At 41.1% G+C, this 26,362-nt stretch overlaps 2 protein-coding genes across 2 annotated transcripts in view; one reads left to right on the top strand and one right to left on the bottom strand.

Annotated features, from left to right (window-relative positions):
• Positions 1-9,993, bottom strand: part of LOC126215034 (transmembrane emp24 domain-containing protein 7) — a 29,806-nt gene extending 19,813 nt beyond the window's left edge. Inside the window, exon 1 of the mRNA XM_049941666.1 lies at positions 9,563-9,993. Coding sequence (XP_049797623.1) covers positions 9,563-9,718 — 156 coding nt within the window. The 5' untranslated portion in view covers positions 9,719-9,993. The remainder of the gene's footprint in view (positions 1-9,562) is intronic.
• A 637-nt stretch (positions 9,994-10,630) lies between these two features.
• Positions 10,631-26,362, top strand: part of LOC126214965 (uncharacterized) — an 815,775-nt gene continuing 800,043 nt past the window's right edge. Inside the window, exon 1 of the mRNA XM_049941599.1 lies at positions 10,631-10,680. The gene's annotated coding sequence lies outside the window, so the exon portion shown is untranslated. The remainder of the gene's footprint in view (positions 10,681-26,362) is intronic.

Below are 26,362 nucleotides of genomic sequence, written 5' to 3' on the forward strand. Positions count from 1 at the left end.
CAAACTCCAGGCACAAATTACTAAAGCAGAGGAGAAAGCTTTAGGACTGGCCAAGAATATGACATGGTGGAACCAAGAGTGTGAAGAAGTACTAGAACAATGAGCTTTGTGCTCATGCAGAGGTTGAAAAAAGAACATTTTAAAGAATTCAGACAACAAAAAAATGACACTTCAAAAATAATCTTTGAAAAATCTCAGCTTATAGAACAAGAAAATTTTAGTAAAAATAATACTAGCTATTTTTACCAAACTTTTAAACACACACTTACAGGGTGTCGAACACCAAGTATTTGTTATGGCAAAATATTATTACATAACAAAGAAAATTGTAAAATATTAGCAAAATTTTTTGGTACACTCTTGAACTGTCCAGTTCCAACAGTTAAATTTGTATTCTCAGCAGTACCACTAAATTTGGAGGAAGATTTCCCACCAACAGAGCAAGACCTTCACACAGCCATCAAATCATTAAAAAACAATAAGGCAAGTGATGAAGACCCCATAGGGCAGTAGAATCATTGAAATGATCAGAACCAGAACCATAAATAATCTACAACCGCTTTTCTAGATTTTTTTGAAAACTTCAAACATTCCAGAAAAGCAGAGAATAGCTACGTAGAAAGGGAGACCAACAAAATGTCAACAATTGAGGAAGAGAGTCACTCTACCAGTGGCATACAAAATATTCTCAAGAATTCTTCAAGACAGAACTAAAGAATCTTTAGAGAATATTATGAGAATGAAAGTTGCTACTCATCATTTTCCACTTTCCTTCTCATAATATTGTTACATTCTATCCTGAATCTTTACACATACAATAATAGAAAATCAGCAAGGTTTTCATAATGGAAGATCTTGCACAGAAAAGATTTTTAACTTAAAATCATTAATTCATCATAGAATGTTAACCAGCCACCTTATAATAAAGAATGAGTTTGATTCGGTAAACCGAGAAACAATAAATAAAATCATTAGAGAATTTGGTGTTAAAATTAGCAAACATAATTCATAATACTCTAACAAATACCATATCTACAGTTAAATTAATTGGAGAAGTATCTTAGTCATTTGAAATAAAAACTGATGTTAGGCACAGGTATGGTTTAACACTTTTACTGTTTAATTTCATTCCAGAAAATATTTAAAGATCCGGAATTTGGAGCTAAAAAATTACAAACCTGAACCAATAACTCTAGGAAAGAAAACAAATGGAATTAGGGTAAACTGTCTGGCTTTTAAAGACGATTTTGCAATACTTTCAGAAAATGTAATATACCAATTTATTCAAATAAATCTTTTGGGATAAATAGCAAATAGAACTGTCCTCAAAATTTCAAACGAAAAAACTAAATTTACAATAAATATAAGAAGTGCACCAAAATTTGTAAAAACACAAATAGGTAAAATAGATATAGTAAGAAAACATGGAGAAACCATGCAACAGAATGGACTAGAAAAATTTGAAGTAGATGTAAAAGTGGATGAAACGTACTGTTTGACAAAGAATATTTCCAATACAATATGTATATGTAGAAAATGTAGACTGGCAATGGCAAGGAAAGCGTTTCTGAAGAAGAGAAATTTGTTAACATCAAGTATAGATTTAAGCGTCAGGAAGTCGTTTCCGAAAGTATTTGTATGGAGTGTAGCCATGTATGGAAGTGAAATATGGACGATAAATAGTTTGGACAAGAAGAGAATAGAAGCTTTCGAAATGTGGTGCTACAGAAGAATGCTGAAGATTAGGTGCGTAGATCACATAACTAATGAGGAGGTATTGAATAGAATTGTGGAGAAGAGGAGTTTGCGGCACAACTTGACTAGAAGAAGGGACCGGTTGGTAGGACATGTTCTGAGGCATCAGGAGATCACAAATTTAGCATTGGAGGGCAGCGTGGAGGGTAAAAATCGTAGAGGGAGACCAAGAGATGAATACACTAAGCAGATTCAAAAGTATGTAGGTTTCAGTAAGTACTGGGAGATGAAGAAGCTTGCACAGGATAGAGTAGCATGGAGAGCTGCATCAAACCAGTCTCAGGACTGAAGACTACCACAACAACAACAACAACAACAACAACAACAACAAGTAGAAAACAATATATCACAGTGGCACGATCAGAATGTTATATCAATGTGAACGTCTAGTAATGAAGTATAAACTGGACAGAATAGAAGTACTTGAAAGATTAATTTTTGGAAAAATAATGGGTGCAATGCAAATTACAGATGTGTGGAAAATGAGAAGTAATGGAGAGTTCTACAAAAAGTAGAGAGAAAATAACAGAAGTAACCACTAAAGGAAGAGTAATCATTTTTGGACATCTCTACTGAATGAATGAGAACAGCCTAATGAAACAATATTCCCGTATTTCTGGAAGAAGAAATCAGCAATAGCATGGATTACAGAAATAAGGAAAGCACTAGAAAAAGACAACACCAAAGAATTGGAAATAACAGACAGAAACCTTTTTAAGATTATAATGCTAAATACATAAGAGCTTTCAACGCAGAGGAATTAAGAAATCAATACGATTGACATCGTCAGATATAGAAGTACTTTTGGGTATGCACCAGAAAAGTGTATTGGGGCCTTGCTGTTGATGTTGTATATTAATGAACTTGTAGACAATATTAATAGTAACCTCAGACATTTTGCAGATTATGTTATCTATAATGAAGTACTGTCTGAAGGAAGCTGCATAAATATTCAGTCAGATATTGACAAGATTTCAAAGTGGAGCAAAGACTGGCAACTTGCTTTAAATGTTCAGAAATGTAAAATTGTGTACTTCACAAAACAGAAAAAAACTTGTGCAAATACCTATATGTGACACTTCGTAACATCTGTTTGAGAAATTCTGGAACATTCAATGAGGTGTGGGAGCAAAATGCGACTGGCATCCTTTCACATGCCTGTGTTTAATGTGTAACTGCCAACATTTCACTGTGTCATGTCTGTTAATGTTCTGTGTTGTACTGAGCAGATCATTGCATAGCACAGTTTGCAGAGTTAGAGGAGCAATGCACCTGCATTAAATTTTGCGTGAAACTCAAGAAAACATTTACAGAGACACACCAACTGATACAGGAAGCATACGGTGACGAGTACTTAAGTTACACTGGTATTGCAAATGGTTCACGCGATTTAAAAATGCTCAGCCAGAAGTTAAAGATGACTCTCATTCAGGATGCCATTCGACGTCTACCGATGACGCTCATGCCACAGCAACAAAGTGTTAAATGATGGTACTCACCGGGTTGTGTTACAATGCCTGTAGGAAAATATGAGAAGGAAATTGTCTGACATATGGCAAGACAATTGATGGCTATTGCTTAATGATAACACACCTGCACATTCACTGGTGCACGACTACTGCACAAAAAATGAAATCACTGCAATGCCTCATCCTCCTTACCCTCCAGACCCGACCCCTGACAATTTTTTTTTTTATTTCCACAGTTGAAAACGCCATTGAAAGGATGAAGATCTGCAACAACAGGTAAGGTAAAAGAAAATTCGCAGACGATGCAGCAATGGGCATACCGAGACTGCTTCCAGACGTGGAAACAGCGTTGGGAGTGGTGCATCAATTGTTAGGGAAAGTATTTCAAAGGAGACCGTGCACAATAAGTGAAAGATAAGTGTAGAAAAATATTGTGGGAAAAGTTCCGGAACTTATTGAACACATTGTAGGCTCAGTCGTGGGTAAAGCAGGTGGTAGACTTCAGTTTATTGGTAGAATACTGGGGAAGCATAACCAGTCTACAAAGGTAAATCACTTGTGTGACCTATTCTACAATATTGCTCAAGTGTGTGGGGCCCATAATGAATGGGACTCACAGGGGATACACAGAAGAGCAGCACAAATGGTTACAGGTTTGTTTCATTTATTTATTTATTATTTACATGTCAAGTTCCGTAGGACCAAGTTGAGGAGCAAATCTCCAAGGTCATGGAACATGTCAGTGCTTGAAGTTACAACATACAAGTAATAACGCATAAAAATAAAATGTTTATGAACCAGAATATGGAATGGGGGTAAGGTATGAAAGAGGAAGCCGCCTGGTAGAATTTTGCACAGAGTATAACTTAATCATAGCTAATACTTGGTTCAAAAATTGTGAAAGAAGGTTGTATACATGGAAGAACCCTGGAGATACTAAAAGGTATCAGATAGATTATATACTGATAAGACAGATTTAGGAACCAGGTTTTAAATTTTAAGACATTTCCAGGGTCAGATGTGGACTCTGACCACATTCTATAGGTTATGAACTGGAGATTAAAACTGAAGAAACTGCAAAACGGTGGGAATTTAAGGGGATGACACCTGGGTAAACTCACAGAACCAAACGCTGTAGAGTGTTTCAGGGAGAGCATAAGGGGACTCACAGGACCAGAGGTTGTAAAGAGTTTCAGGGAGAGCATAAGGGAACCATTGACAAGAATGGGAGAAAGAAATACAGTAGAATAAGAATGGGCAGCTTTGAGAGATGAAATAGTGAAGGCAGCAGAGAATAAAGTAGGTAAAAACACAAGGGCTAGTAGAAATCCTTGGGTGACAGAAGAATTATTGAATTTAATTGGTGAAAGGAGAACATATAAAAATGCAGTAACTGAAGCAGGCAAAAATGAATACAAATGTCTCAAAAATGAGATCGACAGGAAGTGCAAAATGGTTAAGCAGGGATGGCTAGAGGCATATCTCACTAGGGGTAAGACAGATACTGCATACAGGAAAATTAAAGAGACATTTGGAGAGAAGAGAACCACTTGTATGAATATCAAGAGCTCAGACAGAAACCCAGTTCTCAGCAAAGAAGGGAAATCAGAAAGGTGGAAGGAGCATATAGAGGGTCTATACAAGGGCGATGTATTTGAGGACGATATTATGGAAATCGAAGAGGATGTAGATGAAGATGAAATGGGAGATATGATACTGCCTGAAGAGTTTGACAGAGCACTGAAAGACCTGAGTCGAAACAAGGCCCCGGGAGTAGACAACATTCCATTAGAACTACTGACAGCATTGGGAGAGCCAAAACTCTACCAGCTGGTGAACAAGATGTATGAGACAGGCGAAATACCCTCAGACTTCAAGAAGAACACAATAAATCCAATCCCATAGAAAGCAGGTGTTGACAGATGTGAAAATTACCGAACTATCTGTTTAATAAGTCACAGCTGCAACACACTAACACAAATTCTTTACAGACGAATGGAAAAACTGGCAGAAGCCGACCTTGGGGAAGATCAATTTGGGTTCCATAGAAATGTTGGAACATATGAGGCAATACTGACTCTACGATTTATCTTAGAAGATAAAGGCAAGGCAAACCTCCATTTCTAGCATTTGTAGACTTAGAGAAAGCTTTTGACAATGTTGACTAGAACACTCTCTTTCAAATTCTGAAGACGGCAGGGGTAAAATACAGGGAGTGAAAGGCTATTTACAATTTATACAGAAACCAGACTGCAGTTATAAGAGTTGAGGGGCATGAAAGAGAAGCAGTGGTTGGGAAAAAAGTGAGACAGGGTTGTAGCCTATCCCAATGTTATTCAGTCTGTATATTGAGCAAGTAGAAAAGAAAACGAAAGAAAAATTCGGAGTAGGAATTAAAATCCATGGAGAAGAAATAAAAACTTTGAGGTTCGCCGATGACATTGTAATTCTGTCAGAGACAGCAAAGGACCTGGAAGAGTAGTTGAATGGAATGGACAGTGTCTTGAAAGGAGGATATAAGATGAACATCAACAAAAGCAAAACAAGGATAATGGAATGCTGTCGAATTAAATTGGGCAATGCTGACGGAATTAGATTAGGAAATGAGACACTTAAGTAGGAAAGGAGTTTTGCTACTTGGGGAGGAAAATAACTGATGATGGTCAAAGCAGAGAGAATATAAAATGTAGACTGGCAATGGCAAGGAAAGCGTTTCTGAAGAAGAGAAATTTGTTAACATCGAGTATAGATTTAAGTGTCAGGAAGTCGTTTCTGAAAGTATTTGTATGGAGTGTAGCCATGTATGGAAGTGAAACATGGACGATAACCAGTTTGGACAAGAAGTGAATAGAAACTTTCGAAATGTGGTGCTACAGAAGAATGCTGAAGATTAGGTGGGTAGATCACATAACTAATGACGAGATATTGAATAGAATTGGGGAGAAGAGAAGTCTGTGGCACAACTTGACTAGAAGAAGGGATCGGTTGGTAGGGCAAGTTCTGAGGCATCAAGGGATCACTAATTTAGTATTATGGAGGGCAGCGTGGAGGGTAAAAATCGTAGAGGGAGACCAAGAGATGAATACACTAAGCAGATTCAGATGGATGCAGGTTGCAGTAGGACCTGGGAGATGAAGATTGCACAGGATAGAGTAGCATGGAGAGCGGCCAGGATGGTCAACCATCCAAATGCCAGCCACACTCGACAGCACTTAACTTTGTTGATCTGAAAGGAAATGGTGTATACACTGCGGCAACGCCGTTGCCCCTCTAGAATGGGAAGAGTTACCCCAAAATATACTGTGGCATACAGCACAAGCAAATGAAAATTAGCAAAGTAGAATTGGGGAGAAGAGAAACTTGTGGCACAACTTGACTAGAAGAAGGGATCGTATCGAATGATCGCTCATTCCAGATACCATTCAAATAGTAAAAATGGGAGCATAAAATCTTTGAACAAGATCCTGAATGTGAGCTTTCCACAACAGTTTACTATCTGAAGAGCTAGAAATATGAACTGCCTACTTTCACTAATCATATTCCCATTCTGTGAAATTAAAATGTCAGGTTTTGTTGAATTGTGTGTTAGAAACTGTAAAAACTGAGTCTTACAGTGAGCCAATGTTGCACACAACATCCTTTGCTACCAAGCTAGTGTCATCAGCAAACAGAAATATTTTAGAGTTACTTTAATACTAGAGGGCATATCATTTATATAAATAAGGATCAGGAGTGGCCCCAAACACTGGTCCCCCCCCCCCCCTCCTTGACTGAACACTCAGACCCCACACCACAGCCATTCTCAATACTGAATAATGACCTTTTGCTGTCTGGTGCTAAAGTAAGAGGTGAACCAATTGTGAGCTACTCCCAGTATTCTGCAATGGTCCAACTTCTGGAGTGATTTTTTTATCAGTGCAATCAAATGCCTTAGTTGCATCAAAAAATTTGCCAAGCGTTCGAAACCTTTTGTTAAACCCATCCAGTACCTCACAGAGAAAAGAAAATACAGCATTTTGAATTGTTACACAACTTCTAAACTGCAAACTTAACAGCAAAGCGTTTGATATAAAATGACCAATTATCCTTACACACACAGCATTTTCAACCTTAGCAAACACTGAGAGCATAGAAATGGGTCTAAAGTTGTCTACATTATCCCTTTCTCCCTTTTTATAAAGCAGCTTTACTACTGAGTACTTTAATCATTCAGGAAACCGACCATTCCAAAAGGAAAAATTACAAATATGGCTAAATACAGGGCTAACATGAGCAGCATAGTACTTTAATATTCTGCTAGGCACTCCATCATATCCATGAGAGTCCTCAGTCTTCAGTGATTTAATTGTTGACTCAATCTCTGTATCACAGAAGAGTATTTCAGACATCAATCACATACTGGAACTCATAAAATAACTTAGTTCAGCCACATCTGCACTTATAATCACTGCTAATTCTGGGGGAGACAAATCAGTAAGTTCACATATTTTGTATATTTTCATTCAGTGTCATATAGAAATAATGTTCATGAATAACTCATCTCGAAGAGAGTCTTCATTGTTCAAAAACCTGTTTTAACAATAATACGTGGTGCTCACCCACAATCATCTTGTAGACATCTGTTTAAGGAGGACATTCTGACTCCTGCTTCACAGTATATTTACCCCCTCCCCGATGAAGTTTTAAGTAAATCACAGCAGTTTGAATGGAACAATGTACATAACTACAATATAAAATGAATAAAGACCTTCATTAATCCATAGTAAGGCTGTCATTAGCATAAAAGGGGTGAAGAATGCTGCAACTAAATTTTTTTTATCACTTACATGGGGATATAAAATGTGACACACAGCAAAGTAAAATTAAAAAAACAAACGGAAAAGTTTCTTACTGACTGCTACTTCCATTCCGTATAAGAATTTCTATCACTGCAATGTGTAAAAAGTGGTGTGTAGGAACTACTAACTCAAAATTGGTATTTTTTAACTAATAAATGTCCACAAAGTAACCATATTTACAAATTAATTTGCAATGTGACTAAAATGACCTCATTCCACATAACTATGATGTATCGTGCACAATGATCCATGAACATGAAACCAACCATGAATTACACATATTCCAGCTGAAGCAAGATCATTTGTGTGGTGCACAAGCAAAATGGCAGCTACATTGCACTGTTGTCAAAGTTGATCAACAGAATATGCTCTCTTGTTACCTGTGAAGTAATCCAGTCACACCAAGTGCTTATTGCATTGGTCATTATAATCTGTGAAATACATGGGTGACATACGCCGTCATTCATGCACGTTATCACTACAAGTGACAGCTTTGTTTACTGAAGCATAAAATGTGTAATCAATGTGAAAAAATATGTCTAAATACATTAGATAAACACTAATGGTAATTTAATACCACAACATGAAAGGAAAAATATTACCAGGACAGATAATTTCAAATGTGTTCTTGGTCCAGTAAGACCCACAAATGAATGTAGACTCTTATCCCCAAAACAGGAAATATGTACAAAATGAGCGTGCAAACCCCCTTATCTCCTGAAATACCTATATTTATAAATTGGTAGCACATATGAACTGCTTCGTAACAATAATCCTGAATTTTACCAAACCATAACCTTCTCAATCACCCCAGACTACGTGAGAAAATTGCAACAACAACAAAAATTACTGATTATATGTTTTCTGTCTTTTTCAGTATAGAGAACGAACCGTGCAAGGAATTTGTTTCTAAATGTCTTGTTCGACAAGTAACTTCAGTTCCAGATTCCGGTTTCCATTAGATAAATAACACTAATATTTTATTTGAAGAAAGATTGGTCCCACTTGGTAAGAAAATTGGTGATTCGTAACAAAGTCAGACGGTGAAATAAGTGCATGTCTTTTTCATACCCATGGAGTGTCGTCTGGGGACCTATTTGAATGACTAAAGTTTTAGCACCATAAACAGTTCAAGATACACAATAACTATCTAACAAGGGGCTTTCACGAACTGCCATATGTCCTCCTCCCCACCCCGGTGCCGTATTTACAAAATTAGAACACATTAATGCGTGAAAACGTACAATTGCAATGGCAGTATGAGTATCTTTCTTCCTATCTTTAAAATGGCTGTTTTCATTAAAAAGTCATACGACAACAATATGCTTTCAACATTGAACAATATGAAAGGATATTTTCCCATATATCTAAGCGTTTCGTGTAATATATATTACATTAACAATAACTATTCCAAACATAACCACTGGCTGTTGAAACTAAGACAAATTGTATTTCTCTTGGAACAGTTTACTTACAAAGTAGCTTACATTGAGTCCTTACCTGAAATTCGAGCGTTGACGTAACATTTCGATTAATTTCTTGGTAAAAACACTCCTTCGCATTATCTGGTAGCTCGAAAGTCAATTCGCCACCGTCCGCTACACTTATAACAGCTAGAATCACTGGTATAACAGTCCACAATAACGGTTCACCCATTCTAATAGATAGTCAAGGAAACATTTAAACTGACAGAATTGTTCTTTTGTTCCCTTTTGCTTTAAATTATCAATATTTTTCACTTAAACTTGCTAGTCAACATAACGTGGCCGGAAACGGATAGCGTAACATTCAGTGCCATCTGCTATCGTTTCTCATATTCACTGCCACGCGTCGTCTGCAACTGTTCACAGATGATGTATCTACAGATTTTTGGAGTTTGTTACATTATTTCCCTTATCAGTTTCCGTTTACTCCAACGCACCTTTATAATGAAAAGTATTTAAAATATGCCATTCCATTATTAAATCTGAGTCTTCACATAGTTAAAGTAGAATCTCCTTTCCCGTAAAGATTGCTCCGCAGACTTCACAGATGGTTGTTTGGTAAATCTTATTTCATTTGTTTACTAAAACCTTGATTTGGGGAAAGTCACAGAAATTATTATATATTTCTCGATGACACACGTAAGAGTGATCATGTATCAGAAGTCCTGAAGTCATTTTATAAGCATGTATCATGTATTTTACAAGCATGTATCATAAATTAAATAGCTCTAAATCTACCATGAAGAGCTGTACAAGGAACTGATATTTTTAAAAGGTTCTAACACGCATGTTTCAGATGAACAAATGCTTCCTGACTCTTAATTTTGTCAGTGTAGGTTACATTATCCGTAATTTTTAACCTAAAAGATGTAACACCGGCAGGTTCCACTGTTTGTGAAAATACTATGAATAAAGCATACATTTTTGGTGCCTATGATGTTTTAGTATCGAGAGTAACAAATAAATGAATAAAATGTGCTACACCGCGAGCAACAACATACAACAGTTTTCATCAGTCCGTGCTTAGGCCAGGCGTTGTAATGCTGCCATCTAGCGGGAGTGGGCCAAGTTATTCGTAGACTAGGTTTCCGGTGGTTGTAGGGTGCTGAACGAGCTGTTTTGTGATAAATAATGGTGAGTATCTGACCTTTACGAAATTATAACACGGTAAACAGTAGATTTATCGATTGCTACATTAAGTTTGGTTCATTTCTAGTTAAGTGCAAGCTCCTCATCTGACTTAATATATAGGGTTAGACTTCATGAAGGAGCGTGCTTGTGTCGCAAGTGCCTTGTTTTGGTTTGTTTATCTTACCTAAATGTCAAAAAAAAATTCCCTTCGCCTAGGTTCTTCACGAATGCATTATTGGTAGAAATTTTAAAAGCCCTTACAAAATTCCATGACTATACCGCGATTTAATTTCACATATTTTCAATACGATATTTGAAAATTCAGAAACTTTTAACTCTTGTTATTAAACAGTAGCATGATAAACTTTGGTTTGTTTTATATTGTGGATGAGTAAGACATAATCCCAGAATACCATCCTTCATATAACTGCTTTAAATTCTCTTTTCTTTTTTATCATCGTGACTGAACAGCAGTTTTTTGTTGATGTTTCGTAGTCACCGGTATACTTGGCTCCTTGTGAAATGTGTGATATTTCTGGGTAGTTGGGTCAAACGTCAAGGGGTGCTCATTGCCATTATTAACAGTGTGGACCCGCGAAGAGTTTTTTTCTTGTTTCCTGTGTGTAAACATTATTTTTATCGGAGATCTAGTAGTGGCAAACATTGCTGAAGTCAGGAACGGAGATTGATAATACGTCTTTGATACCTCACGTGGTGCGAGAAGAAGCCAAGATTTTCTTCTCCATATGCCCTGGATTTTTTTCTTCTGTCTTTTTCGTTACTTAAAGGTGTGGCACACACAAATATGCGGGACGCATGTCGTAGAAAAAGAAATGCAGCTCGACTCAAAACCATGTCCTCACGTTACTTACAAATTGAAACGACTGTTTTTTTTACGAGGCGATCTTAACAAGAAATTAGATGTGTATTGTCACCCAATATTCTCGTCATGATGTTACTGGTAATATGACAATGACTTTGGCAGTGAGGACTGACTTGTAAGTTTAACCAACAATCACAGTTCTACACTGTAATCTCAAATGTCCACATAACACGTACGACTAAGAATCTCTGTATAACGTTATAAGAAACCGTGCTTTCCATCCTATTCGTACAGGCAGCGCGAAAAGAACAGCTGCCTCATCTCATCAGTCCATACTCAGATTTCTACATTTTTCGCTATGGTTTCTGCATGATTCTCGTGAAGGGCCTAGTAATATGACGTTAGAAACTTCTCTAAATAAAAATTGTCTCATTTGTAATAGAAGCCACTCACCAACTGCTTGTGATGTTTCTTATAGAATATTCCAGTTGAGTTTATTGAGTATTTCTATAACATTGCCGTAATGTTCAATTAAACGTTCCTTGAATTTTTCATTGATTTTTCCCAACTCTGCTCTGTATTATTCGCCGCATTGCTAGAATTCCTTCTCGTGTGACATCCTCCCACTCACAAACACAAATTTGTAAAAATTGAAACTTGTTTCAACTTCCATTCTTCCATATAGTACTCTACTGAGTACTTAAATGATATAGGTGAAAATTGAAACTTCCTGGCCGATTAAAACTGTATGCCGGACCGAGAGTCGATCTCAGGGACCATTGCCTTTCGCGGGCAAGCTTCTGTAAAGTTTAGAACGTGGGAGACGAGGTACTGGCAGAAGTAAAGCTGTGAGGACAGGGCGTGAGTCGTGTTTGGGTAGCTCAGATGGTAGAGCACTTGCCCACGAAAGGCAAAGGTCCCGAATTCGAGTCTCGGTCCGGCACGCAGTTTTAATCTGCAGGAAGTTTCATATCAGCGCACACTCCGCTGCAGTGTGAAAATCTCATTCTGGAATAGGCTACATTGTTTACCATTTATACTGTTCGGGGATTCTGTAGGGTTTTTCCGTTTTTCGTGCTCATTTTCTTGTTTGCCCGCAATTAATTAACAGGAACGTATGCTAGCTTCTGGTCGTAATATGCATGCAAAAGAACAAAACAAAGATGTTGATGTGTATAGCAGACGGACATACCAAATATTGGTTGAGTGGTCAAGACATTCCATGATATAGACGAAATTGGCAGGCGGGAAAACAGGATAAAAAACGATGATACAAGAAATGCTAGCAATGATTTTGTCAAAGCAAGGAAACAGCTGCTTACATCCGGAAATTATGCGGACGGAAAAACGTGCAAAAAAAGTAAAGTGATGTAATGGGATCACCAATTTAGTATTGGAGGGCAGCGTGGAGGGTAAAAATCGTAGAGGGAGACCTATAGATGCATACACTAACCAGATTCAGAAGGATGTAGGTTGTAGTAGGTACTGGGAGATTAAGAAGCTTGCACAGGATAGAGTAGCATGGAGAGCTGCATAAAACCAGTCTCTGAACTGATGACCACAACAACAACAATGTAAAGTAATGAAATTTCGGGAATACGTTTGTCTAGGTAGCATATTTAAGCGATCCAACATTGCAAGACTACAGACCTCAAGATAAGCCATTGCAAATGTGAAATACTAGTACATTAACAACCGATGTCCGCCAGAACGTGGAATATAAGCGTGCAAACGCACATGGTTCAAATGGCTCTGAGCACTATGGGACTTAACATCTATGGTCATCAGTCCCCTAGAACTTAGAACTACTTAAAACTAACTAACCTAAGGACATCACACAACAAACGCACATGGATTGTGTTTTACAGGTGCCGGATGTCAGTTTTGTGGGACGCCTGTACCACTCGGTCTGTCAGTAAAGGGACGATTAATGCTGGTTGTGGATGACGCTGCAGCTGTCGCGCAATGATGTCTCATATGTGCTCTGTTGGAGACAGATCTGATGGAGCAGGCCAAGGCAATGTGTCCTCAACACTGTACAGCATGTTGGGGTACAATAGCGATATGTGGGCAACAGATAGAATCACCAGATGGACGAATAAATTTGTAGTCCGGGTAGTGCTCCTGCGGTCATACGAAATCGCACCCCAGACAATAACTCCAGGTGTAGGTCTAGTTTGTCTAGCACGCAGGTTGGTTGCAGGGCATCAACTGGCTTCCTCGTATGGGAACGGGATACGATTATCGGTCGAATGCAATAACTATCGCCATTAAATTCCACATAGAGATATATTTCGTAGTTAGTCATAAACAGCTTGAGATACAGAACAGAACTAAAAACTAACATTGAGGCTCGGCAGAGCAAATAAGATTCCAGAGATGGTGTTAATCGTAGTCGATACGGCCTATCGACGCCACACTCGTAACCAACACACAGCCATTACTGGTAAGAGGCAGAACCAGCTTTCATTAGAAAACATAACATATGAATATAACACAACATAACATATGAATATCAAGAGCTCAGATGGAAACACAGTTCTAAGCAAAGAAGGAACAGCAGAAAGGTGGAAGGAGTATATAGAGGGTGTATACAAGGGCGATGTATTTGAAGACAATATTATGGAAATGGAAGAGGATGTAGATGAAGATGAAATGGGAGATATGATACTGCGTGCAGAATTTGACAGAGCACTGGAAGACCTGAGTCGAAACAAGGACCCGGGAGTAGACAACATTCCATTAGAACTACTGACAGCCTTGGGTGAGCCAGTCGTGACAAAACTCTACCATATGGTGAGCAAGATGTATGGGACAGGTGAAATACCCTCAGACTTCAAGAAGAATATAATAACTCCGATCCCAAAGAAAGCAGGTGCTGACAGATGTGAAAATTACCGAACTATCAGTTTAATAAGTCACGGATGCAAAATACTAACGCGAATTCTTCATAGGCGAATGGGAAAACTGGTAGAAGCCGACGTCGGGGAAGATCAGTTTGGATTCCGTAGAAATATTGTAACACGTGAGGCAATACTGACTCTACGACTTATCTTAGAAGCTAGATTAAGGAAAGGCAAACCTACGTTCCTAGCATTTGTAGACTTAGAGAAAGCTTTTGACAGTGTTGACTGGAATACTCTCTTTCAAATTCTGAAGGTGGTGAAGGTGGCTGGGGTAAAACACAGGGAGCGAAAGGCTATTTACAATTTGTACAGGAACCAGATGGCAGTTATAAGAGTTGAGGGACATGAAAGGGAAGCAGTGGTTGGGAAGGGAGTGAGACAGGGTTGTAGCCTATACCCGATGTTATTCAATCTGTATATTGAGCAAGCAGTGAAGGAAACAAAAGAAAAATTTGGAATAGGTATTAAAATCCATGGAGAAGAAATAAAAACTTTGAGGTTCGCCGATGACATTGTAATTCTGTCAGAGACAGCAAAGGACTTGGAAGAGCAGTTGAACGGAATGGACAGTGTCTTGAAAGGAGGATATAAGATGAACATCAACAAAAGCAAAACGAGGATAATGGAATGTAGTCGAATTAAGTCTGGTGACGCTGATGGAATTAGATTAGAAAATGAGACACTTAAAGTAGTAAATGAGTTTTGCTATTTGGGGAGCAACATAACTGATGATGGTCAAAGTAGAGAGGATATAAAATGTAGACTGGCAATGGCAAGGAAAGCGTTTCTCAAGAAGAGAAATTTGTTAACATCGAGTATAGATTTAAGTGTCAGGAAGTCATTTCTGAAACAATTTGTATGGAGTGTAGCCATGTATGGAAGTGAAACATGGACGATAACTAGTTTGGACAAGAAGAGAATAGAAGCTTTCGAAATGTGGTGCTACAGAAGAATGTTGAAGATTACATTGGTAGATCACATAACTAATGAGGAGGTATTGAATAGGATTGCGGAGAAGAGAAGTTTGTGGCACAACTTGACTAGAAGAAGGAATCGATTGGTAGGACATGTTCTGAGGCATCAAGGGATCACCAATTTAGTATTGGAGGGCAGCGTGGAGGGTAAAAATCCTAGAGGGAGACCAAGAGATGAATACACCAAGCAGATTCAGAAGGATGTAGGTTGCAGTAGGTACTGGGAGATGAAGCAGCTTGCACAAGCTAGAGTAGCACAGAGAGCTGCATCCAACCAGTCTCTGGACTGAAGACCACAACAACAACAACAGACCTCCATCATGCCCTCCCCTGAGCTCGCACTTGCTACCACTGAAGTCGCAAATCATGGTGGTTTGGGGTTAGTGGAATGCCCGCTACAGGGCGTCTGTCTCAGAGCTGCCTTGGCAGTAACCGATTTGTAACAGTTCGTTGTGTCACTGTGGTGCCAGCTGCTGCTCGAATTGCGGCTGCAGATGCAGTACGATGAGCCAGAGCCATGCACCATACACGATGGTCTTCGCTCTAAATAGTGCCACGTGGCCGTCCGAAACGTGGTCTTCTAGCGACCGTGCATTCTGGTGACCACTACCAGCAATCATGTATAGCGGCTACATTCCTGCCAAGACTTTCTGCAGTGTCGCAGAAGGAATATCCAGCTTCCCGTAGCCCTACTACACGAGTTTAGAGTCAGTGAGATGTTAATGGCCTCTTTATCTCCTTAACGGGGGTAGGACGTCAAACGGGCCGACTTGGAGCAGTAGAGGCATCACAACACATGTTAATTTCTACTGCCTCTACTTTTACAAATAAATTCATAAAACTATGTCAACATGACCAGAAAGGCTTCAGGATTGGATTGGAGTGTTTGGGGGGGGGGGGGGGGGGGGGAAGAGACCAAACATCGAGGTCATCGGTCTCATCGGAGTAGGGAAGGAAGTCGGCCGTGCCCTGTCAAAGGAAGCATCCCAGCATTTGCCTGGAGCGATTTAGGGAAATCACGGAAAACCTAAATCAGGATGGCCGGACGCGGGATTGAACCGTCGTCCTCCCGAATGCGAGTCCAGTGTGCTACCACTGCGCCACATCGCTCGGTTGGCTTCAGGACTCACACTCATAGCAGCGGAAGTTCAAAAACAACAATATACGAGGCGTGTTTTTTAAGTACGTACCGTTTTGAAATTAAAAAAGAAGACGTGCTAAGATATCTGAATAATTTTATTTTTACATGAAAGCCTGTTCTTTAATCTTCTTTTATACATAATTTTCGTCAATATTGAGGCATTTGTCATAACGTTGTACCAGTTTTTTATTATCCTCCTCATAGAAGTCTGCCACCTGACTTGTTAACCACCGCATCACCACTGTTTTGACTTCGTCATCGTCCTGAAGACGCAGACCGCCCAGGTGTTCCTTCAAGTGCAGGAACAGATGGTAGTCACTGGGCGCAAGATCGGGGCTGTACGGAGGATGATCTTGAGTTTCCCATCGAAAAGATGTGGTTAGATATTTGGTATGATTCGCCACATGCGGACGGGCATTGTCTTGCAGCAAACCGATGCCCTTGCTCAACTTCCATGGACTGTTGTTTTGATTCTGGTGTGACGTAGGCCACCCATGTTTCATCGCCCGTAACACTTTGGCTTAAGAAATCATCACCGTCGTTGTGGTACCGCTCAAGGAAAGTCAATGCACTGTCTAAACGTTTGGTTTTGTGCACATCCGTCAACATTTTCGGTACCCAGCTTCCGCACAATTTTCGGTAATTCAAGTGCTCGGTCACAATGCCATACAAAACACTACGAGAAACATTAGAAAGTCATCCCGCAAGGTGGAAATCGTACAGCGTCTGTTTTCTCTCACCTTATTGTCCACTTCCTGCACCAAACTTTCATTAACGACCGAGGGACGCCCACTCCGTTGTTCATCGTGCACTTTTGTGCGGCCATCTTTAAATGCTCTCACCCACTTTCTTACCATTCCATCACTCATAATGTTTTCTCCATAAACTGCTCAGATTTCACGATGAATATCCATCACTTTTAGGCCTTTAGCACTAAGAAATCTTATAACAGCCCGTACTTCATAGTCGGCGGGACTCACGATTATCGGAGGCATCTTAAACACTCAGTACACAGCGTAAACAAGGAAGAATCAGACTGTAATGGCGTCAGTGCGTAGGTACAGGCTTTCATGTAAAAATAAAATTAATGAGATATTTTAGCACGTCTTTTTTTTAATTTCAAAACGGTACTTACTTAAAAAATAGTTCAAATGACTGAGCACTATGGGACTTAACATCTCAGGTCATGAGTCCCTTAGAACTTAGAACTACTTTAACCTAACTAACCTAAGGACATCACACACATCCATGCCCGAGGCTGGACTCGAACCTGAGACCGTTGCGGTCGAGCGGTTCCAGACTGAAGCGCCTAGATCCGCTCGGTCACAGCGGACGGCACTTACTTAAAAAACACGCCTCGTATATATTCTCACACTCATAGCAGTGGAGTTCAAAAACATATATATATATTCGATCATTGTTTCACTTACCATTGGCTGCATTTGTTGTTGTAGGTTCACTTTTCGTCATAAGTAAGAGAGATTCTTCGATGAATTTTGCAAAGCATACAAACCATACTTACAGGTATATGAAACTGTAACATTTATTTAATTTATGAAAAATGAATGAGGTGTTACCTTTAAACTTAATGTTTAGAAAAGCCCAAATTTTATAGTTAATCATCTCAATTTTTACCACAGTTTTTAATAGATTTGGAAAATTCTGGAGTTTCATACACTTGTATGATTTGTATGCTGCGCAAACTTCATCGAAGAATCTCTCTTACTTATGAAGAAAAATGTACCTACAGAAACAAATGCAGCCAATAGTAAGTGAAAAAAATGATGAAATTTCCCACGTAAAAAAATTGTTTTGTTATGTTTTTGAACTTCCACTGCTATCAATGTGAATCCTGAATCCTTCCCGTTCATTTTTACAAAGTTTTCTGAATTTAGTTGTAAAAGTATAGGCAGTGGAAATTAAAATGTCTTGTGGTTTCTCTCCTGCTCTAAGTCGGCCCGTTTGACGTCCTGCCCCCCGTTAAAGGCATTTTTATTTGCATCCTCGCAGTGGCGGTTTTTGGCCACTGGGCGAAGTTTGAACACTGTTATCCGACTGGTACGAAATTTGAATAGACATCGTCTTTCAGATGTAGAAACACGTCTATCAGCTTTAGTTTGTCACACAACTGCTTCTTGGTGTTGCGATTTCTTTTCCATCAGTAAATAAACATTGAGAACAGAAAGAGTTCCATGAAAAACTATATTAGGAGAACTGCTGCGCAATGATGCGAAACGCAAGGAATGGGGAAGTCAGATTGAAATGATTAGAAATCTTAAGATGTGGTGTTCTAGGAGACTGTTGAAGAATGGATGGATTCCTCGAGTAACAAATGAAGACGTCCTGTAACAACGAGAGGGGAAAAGGCCAGAGTGAATTGGAGACATAGATGGCTGGACACGCACACTATCTGGTCATGAGTTACGGGACATTATTAAGGGTGTGATCATTCTTCGCCTTTACGCTGGCCTCAACTCTGCTGGTGGTGGGGGGACCCTTACGAGGGTGGTCCCATAAGTACCCGACCCAACAAAGAAAATACAGAAATTTTGCAAAAATTGTACACTACTGGCCATTAAAACTGCTACACCAAGAAGAAATACAGATGATAAACGGGTATTCATTGGACAAATATATTATACTAGAACTGACATGTGATTACATTTTCACGCAATTTGGGTGCATAGATCCTGAGAAATCAGTACCCGGAACAACCACCTCTGATCGTAATAACGGCCTCGATACACCTGGGCATTGAGTCAAACAGATCTTGGATGTCGTGTGCTGGTACAGTTGCCCATGCAGCTTCAACACGATACCACAGTTCATTGGGTAGTGACTAGCGTATTGTGACGAGCAAATTGCTCTGCCACCATTGACGAGGCGTTTTCAATTGGTGAGAGATCTGGAGAATGTGCTGGCCAGGGCAACAGTCGAACATTTTCTGTATCCAGAAAGGCTCCTACAGGACCTGCAACATGCGGTCGTGCACTATCCTGCTGAAATGTAGGGATTCACAGGGATCGAATGAAGGGTAGAGCCACTGGTCGTAAGGCATCTGAAATGTAACGTCCACTGTTCAAAGTGCCGTCAGTGCGAACAAGAGGTAACAGACACGTGTAACCAATGGCACCCCATACCATCACGCCGGGTGATACGCCAGTATGGCGATGACGAATACACGCTTCCAATGTGTGTTCGCCGCGATGTCGCCAAACACGGATGCGACCATCATGATGCTGTAAACAGAACCTGGATTCATCCGAAAAAGTGACGTGCACCCAGGTTCGTCGTTGAGTACACCATCGCAGGCGCTCCTGTCTGTGATGCAGCGTCAAGGGTAACCGCAGCTGTGGTCTCCGAGCTGATAGTCCATGCTGCCGCAAACGTCGTCGAACTGTTGGTGCAGTTGGTTGTTCTCTTGCAAACATCCCCATCTGTTGACTCAGGGATCGAGACGTGGCTGCACGGTCCGTTAGAGCCATGCGGACAAGATGCCTGTCATCTCCACTGCTAGTGATACGAGGCCGTTGGGAATCCACCGATTCCATATTTTGCTAACAGTCATTGGATGTCGACCAACGCGAGCAGCAATGTCGCGATACGATAAACCACAATCGCGATAGGCTACAATCCGACCTTTATCAAAGTCGGAAACGTGATGGTACGCATTTCTCCTCCTTACACGAGGCATCACAACAACGTTTCACCAGGCAACGCCGGTCAACTGCTGTTTGTGTGTGAGAAATCGGTTGGAAACTTTCCTCATGTCAGCACGTTGTAGGTGTCGCCACCGGCGCCAACCTTGTGTGAATGCTCTGAAAAGCTAATCATTTGCATATCACAGCATCTTCTTTCTGTCAGTTAAATTGCGCGTCTGTAGCACGTCATCTTCGTGGTGTAGCAATTTTAATGGCCAGTAGTGTACAAACCAGAGGGCAGTGGCACTGCGTCACTGCAATACACTTCGGAGGGTTGGCGGTGGGTTTTGGAGTCCCATACCACCCTGCAACGGTGACAGTACTCTTCTGTCCGGCATAAAAACGTAGTCCGACTTGGGCAAGTAGGAGTGGAAAGTCGTGGACGTGGAATGGAGGGCGACTTGGGCAAGTAGGAGTGGAAAGTCGTGGACGTGGAATGGAGGGCGACTTGGGCAAGTAGGAGTGGAAAGTCGTGGACGTGGAATGGAGGGCGACTTGGGCAAGTAGGAGTGGAAAGTCGTGGACGTGGAATGGAGGGCGACTTGGGCAAGTAGGAGTGGAAAGTCGTGGACGTGGAATGGAGGGCGACTTGGGCAAGTAGGAGTGGAAAGTCGTGGACGTGGAATGGAGGGCGACTTGGGCAAGTAGGAGTGGAAAGTCGTGGACGTGGAATGGAGGGCTGGCTAGTCTTGGCAAAGGAGGCAGCCGTGGTGTGCGTACCAGGCCCAGCGCTAGTCCTGTTTGGAAGCCGATTCCTCGAGGATGGTCAGCGGAACCGGATGGCGATGCCAACGCCGTTGATGTGTAGTCCCAACGTGGGACAGTGTCCCGTAGGGTAGCCACTTTCTCATAGAGCCGCCGCGCGTTGTTGCGTATGGTCTCCTTGAGGGGGACGATATCTCCTTCATCATGGAGAGTCAATCCTCGTGAGTGACGGGGCGTGCAGGCTCCACCTGAGAACCTTGTTCTGCAGTCGCTGCAACGTCCGCACCACCAGCTTCCACAGTGCCTTGTTGACAACTTAGGTCCATACCGAGCGAGGTGGCGCAGTGGTTAGCACACTGGACTCGCATTCGGGAGGACGACGGTTCAATCCCGTCTCCGGCCATCCTGATTTAGGTTTTCCGTGATTTCCCTAAATCGTTTCAGGCAAATGCCGGGATGGTTCCTTTGAAAGGGCACGGCCGATTTCCTTCCCAATCCTTCCCCAACCCGAGCTTGCGCTCCGTCTCTAATGACCTCGTTGTCGACGGGACGTTAAACACTAACCACCCCCAACTTAGGTCCATGGCTTCGTGGGGGTCTGCACCACACTCGAACACTACCATCAGCTCTTACCAACTGGAATGGGGACTCATCTGAATATACTGTTTTCCAGTAAATACAAAAAAAAAAAAAAAACGGTTCAAATGGCTCTGAGCACTATGGGACTTAACTGCTGTGGTCATCAGTCCCCTAGAACTTACAACTACTGAAATCTAACTAACTAAGGACATCACACATATCCCTGCCCGAGGCAGGATTCGAACCTGCGACCGTAGCGGTCGCGCGGTTCCAAACTGTAGCGCCTAGAACCGCTCGGCCACTTCGGCCGGCAGTAAATACGCAAACTGTACACTTACCATGTAGCAGGATAACTAAAATCTCCAAGAAATATTATAGCTCCGAGGAACACTGCGGCAAACAGGTTAGACTTCATGAGGTGACTGTGCGGTGGCGTTCGGTATGGCGGTAAGCCGGTTCGAATCCTGGTGGTGGAATATTTTCATTATCAGTGTTTCGTCGGCAAGGGGAGGATTGGTGGTTACGTAAGGTTGCTGATCACCAGTCTTTTCGGGAATGTCCTGGATTAAATTCCAAACCACTCCAATTGAGGACGCAGACCACGGCTCGAATACAAATGGTTCAAATGTCTCTGAGCACTATGGGACTTAACTGCTGTGGTCATCAGTCCCCTAGAACTTCGAACTACTTAAACCTAACTAACCTAAGGACATCACACACATCCATGCCCGAGGCACGATTCGAACCTGCGACCGTAGCGGTCGCGCGTTTCCAGACTGTAGCGCCTAGAACCGCTCGGCCACTCCGCCCGGCAGCTCGAATACATAAAACAGGCTGAATTTGATGTAGGTTGCAGAGATGGAGAGTCTTGCACTGGATAGACTAGGAAGGAGAGCTGCATCAAACCAATCTTCGGATTGTAGACCAACAACAACAAAAATGTCATTAAAAAATTCTGTGGCGAGGAAGGCAAATTTTCTACATCTACATCTACACCTACGTGATTACTCTATTCACAGTTAAGTGCCTGGCAGAGGGTTAAGTGAACCACCTTCAAGCTGTCTCTCTACTGTTCCACTCTCGAACGGCGCGCGGGAAAAACGAGCACTTAATGTTTTCTGTGCAAGCACTGATTTCTCTTTATTTTATCGTGGTGATAATTTCTCCCTATGTAGGTGGGTGCCAACAGAATGTTTTCGCAATCGACGGAGAAAACTGTTAATTGAAATTTCATGAGAAGATCCCGTCGCAACGAAAGATGCCTTTGTTTTAATGATTGCCACTGCAATTCACGTATCATGTCTGTGACACTATGTCCCCTATTCAGCGACAATACAAAACGAACGGCCCTTCTTTGCACTTTTTCGGTGTAATCCGTCAGTCCCATCTGATGCGGATCCCACACCGCACAGCAGTACTCCAGAATAGGGTGGACAAGCGTGGTGTAGTCCGAAGCTCGTGGTCGTGCGGTAGCGTTCTCGCTTCCCACGCCCGGGTTTCCGGGTTCGATTCCCGGCGGGGTCAGGGATTTTCTCTGCCTCGTGATGACTGGGTGTTATGTGCTGTCCTTAGGTTAGTTAGGTTTAAGTAGTTCTAAGTTCTAGGGGACTGATGACCATAGATGTTAAGTCCCATAGTGCTCAGAGCCATTTTTTTTTAAGCGTGGTGTAAGCAGTCTGTTTAGTTGACCTGTTGCACCTTTTAAGTGTCCTGCCAGTGAATCGCAGCCTTTGGTTTGCTCTACCCACAACATTATCTATGTGATCTTTCCAACTTAGGTTATTTGTAATTGTAATCCCAACATATTTAGTTGAATTTACAGCCTTCAGATTTGAGTCAATTATCGCGTAAACGAATTTTAAATGATTTCTTTTAGTACTCATGTGAATAACTTCACACGTTTCTTTATTCAGGATCAATTGCCACTTTTCACACCACACATATATCTTATTTAAATCATTTTGCAATTATGTTTGGTCATCTGATGACTTTACAAGATGGTAAATGACAGAAACATCTGCAAATAATCTAACAGGGCTACTCTCTCCTTTGTCGTTAATATAGATCAGGAACAATAGAGGGCCTATAACACTTCCTTGGGGACCGCCGGATATTACTTATGTTTTACTCGATGACTTTCCGTCTGTTACGACGAACTGTGACCTTTCTGACAGGAAATCACGAATTCAGACGCACAACTGAGGCGATACTCCGTAGGCACGCAGTTTGGTTTGAAGACGCTTGTGAGAAACGGTGTCGAAAGCCTTCTGGAAATTTAAAAATACGGAATCAATTTGACATCCCCTGTCGATAGCACCCATTACTTCATGCGTATAAAGAGCTAGTTGTGTTCCACAAGAACAATATTGTCTGAATCCGTGCTGACTGTGTGTCAATAAATCGTTTTCTTCGAGGTACTTCATAATTTTCGAATACAGTATATGCTCCAGAACCCTACCGCAAATCGACGTTAGTGATATGGGCCTGTAATTCAGCGGATTACACCTATCTCACTTTTTGGGTATTGGTGTGACTTGAGCAATTTTCCAGTTTTTAGGTATGGAACTTTCTGTGAGCGAGCGGTTGTATATAATTGCTAAATATGGAGCTATTGCATCTGCATACTCTGAAAGGAAGCTGACTGGTATACCATCTGGACCGGAAGCCTTGCCTTTATTAAGTGATTTAAGCTGCTTTGCTACACCGAGCTTATCTACATGCCGGCCAGGGTGGCCGAGTGGTTCTAGGCGCTACAGTCTATAACCGCGCGACCGCTACGGCGCAGGTTCGAATCCTGCCTCGGGCATGGATGTGTCTGATGTCCTTAGGTTAGTTAGGTTTAAGTAGTTCTAAGTTCTCGGGGACTGATGACCTCAGAAGTTAAGTCCCATAGTGCTCAGAGCCATTTGAACCGTTTTTTGATATCTACTTCTATGTTTCTTATCTTCGCAGTTGTTCTTGATTGGAATTCGGGAATATTTACTTCGCCTTCTTTGGTGAAGGAGTTTCGGAAAACCGTGTTTAATAACTCTGCTTTGGTGGCTCTGTCATCAGTGACTTCAGCATTGTTACCGCGCAGTGAAGGTATTGATTGCGTCTTGCCACAGGTGTGCTTTATATATGACCAGAATCTCTATGGGTTTTCTAACAGATTCCGAGACAGAGTTTCGTTGTGGAAGTTATTCAAAGCATCTCACATTGAAGCACGCGCCTTATTTCGTACGTCTTCTGCAAAACTTTGCCAATCTTCGGGATTTTGCGTTCTTTTAAATTTGGCGTGCTTTTTTCGTTGCTTCTGCAACAGCGATCTGATCCGTTTTGTGTAACATGGGGGATCAGTACCATCACTTATTAGATTATGTCGTATATATCTCTCAATTGCCGTCGATACTGTTGTTGTGGTCTTCAGTCCTGAGACTGGTTTGATGCAGCGCTCCATGCTACTCTATCCTGTGCAAGCTGCTTCATCTCCCAGTAACTACTGCAACCTACATCCTTCTGAATCTGCTTAGTGTATTCATCTCTTGGTCTCCCTCTACGATTTTTACCCTACACGCTGCCCTCCAATACTAAATTGGTGATCCCTTGATGTCTCAGAACATGTCCTACCAACCGATCCCTTCTACTAGTCAAGTTGTGCCACAAATTTCTCTTCTCCCCAATTCTATTCAATACCTCCTCATTAGTTATGTGATCTACCCATCTGATCTTCAGCATTCTGCTGTACCACCACATTTCGAAAGCTTCTATTCTCTTCTTGTCCAAACTAGTTATCTTCCATGTTTCACTTCCATACATGGCTACACTCCATACAAATACTTTCAGAAACGACTTCCTGATACTTAAATCTATACTCGATGTTAACAAATTTCTCTTCTTCAGAAACGCTTTCCTTGCCACTGCCAGTCTACATTTTATATCCTTTCTACTTCGACCATCATCAGTTATTTTGCTCCCCAAATAGCAAAACTCCTTTACTACTTTAATTGTCTCATTTCCTAATCTAATTCCCGCAGCATCACCCGACTTAATTCGACTACATTCCATCATCCTTGTTTTGCTTTTGTTGATGTTCATCTTATACCCTCCTTTCAAGACACTGTCCATTCCGTTCAACTGTTCTTCCAAGTCCTTTGTTGTCTCTGACAGAATTACAATGTCATCGGCGAACCTCAAAAGTTTTTATTTCTTCTCCATGGTTTTTAATACCTACTCCGAACTTTTCTTTTGTTTCCTTTATTGCTTGCTCAATATACAGATTGAATAACATCGGGGAGAGGCTACAACCCTGTCTCACTCCTTTCCCAGCCACTGCTTCCCTTTCATGCCCCTCGACTCCTATAACTGCCATCTGGTTTCTGTACAAATTGTAAATAGCCTTTCGCTCCCTGTATTTTACCCCTGCCACCTTCAGAATTTGAATGAGAGTATTCCTGTCAACATTGTCAAAAGCTTTCTCTAAGTCTACAAATGCTAGAAACGTAGGTTTTGCCTTTTCTTAATCTTTCTTCTAAGATAAGTCGTAGGGTCAGTATTGCCTCACGTGTTCCAACATTTCTACGGAATCCAAACTGATCTTTCCCGAGGTCGGCTTCTACCAGTTTTTCCATTCGTCTGTAAAGAATTCGCGTTAGTATTTTGCATCCGTGATTTATTAAACTGATTGTTCGGTAATTTTCACATGTCAACACCTGATTTCTTTGGGATTGGAATTATTATATTCATCTTGAACTCTGAGGGTATTTCGCCTGTCTCATACATTTTGCTCACCAGATGGTAGAGTTTTGTCAGGACTGGCTCTCACAAGGCCGTCAGTAGTTTTAATGGAATGTTGTCTACTCCGGGGGCCTTGTTTC

Source organism: Schistocerca nitens, chromosome 12, assembly GCF_023898315.1.
Source record: "Schistocerca nitens isolate TAMUIC-IGC-003100 chromosome 12, iqSchNite1.1, whole genome shotgun sequence".
Classification (NCBI taxonomy): Eukaryota; Metazoa; Arthropoda; class Insecta; order Orthoptera; family Acrididae; genus Schistocerca; species Schistocerca nitens.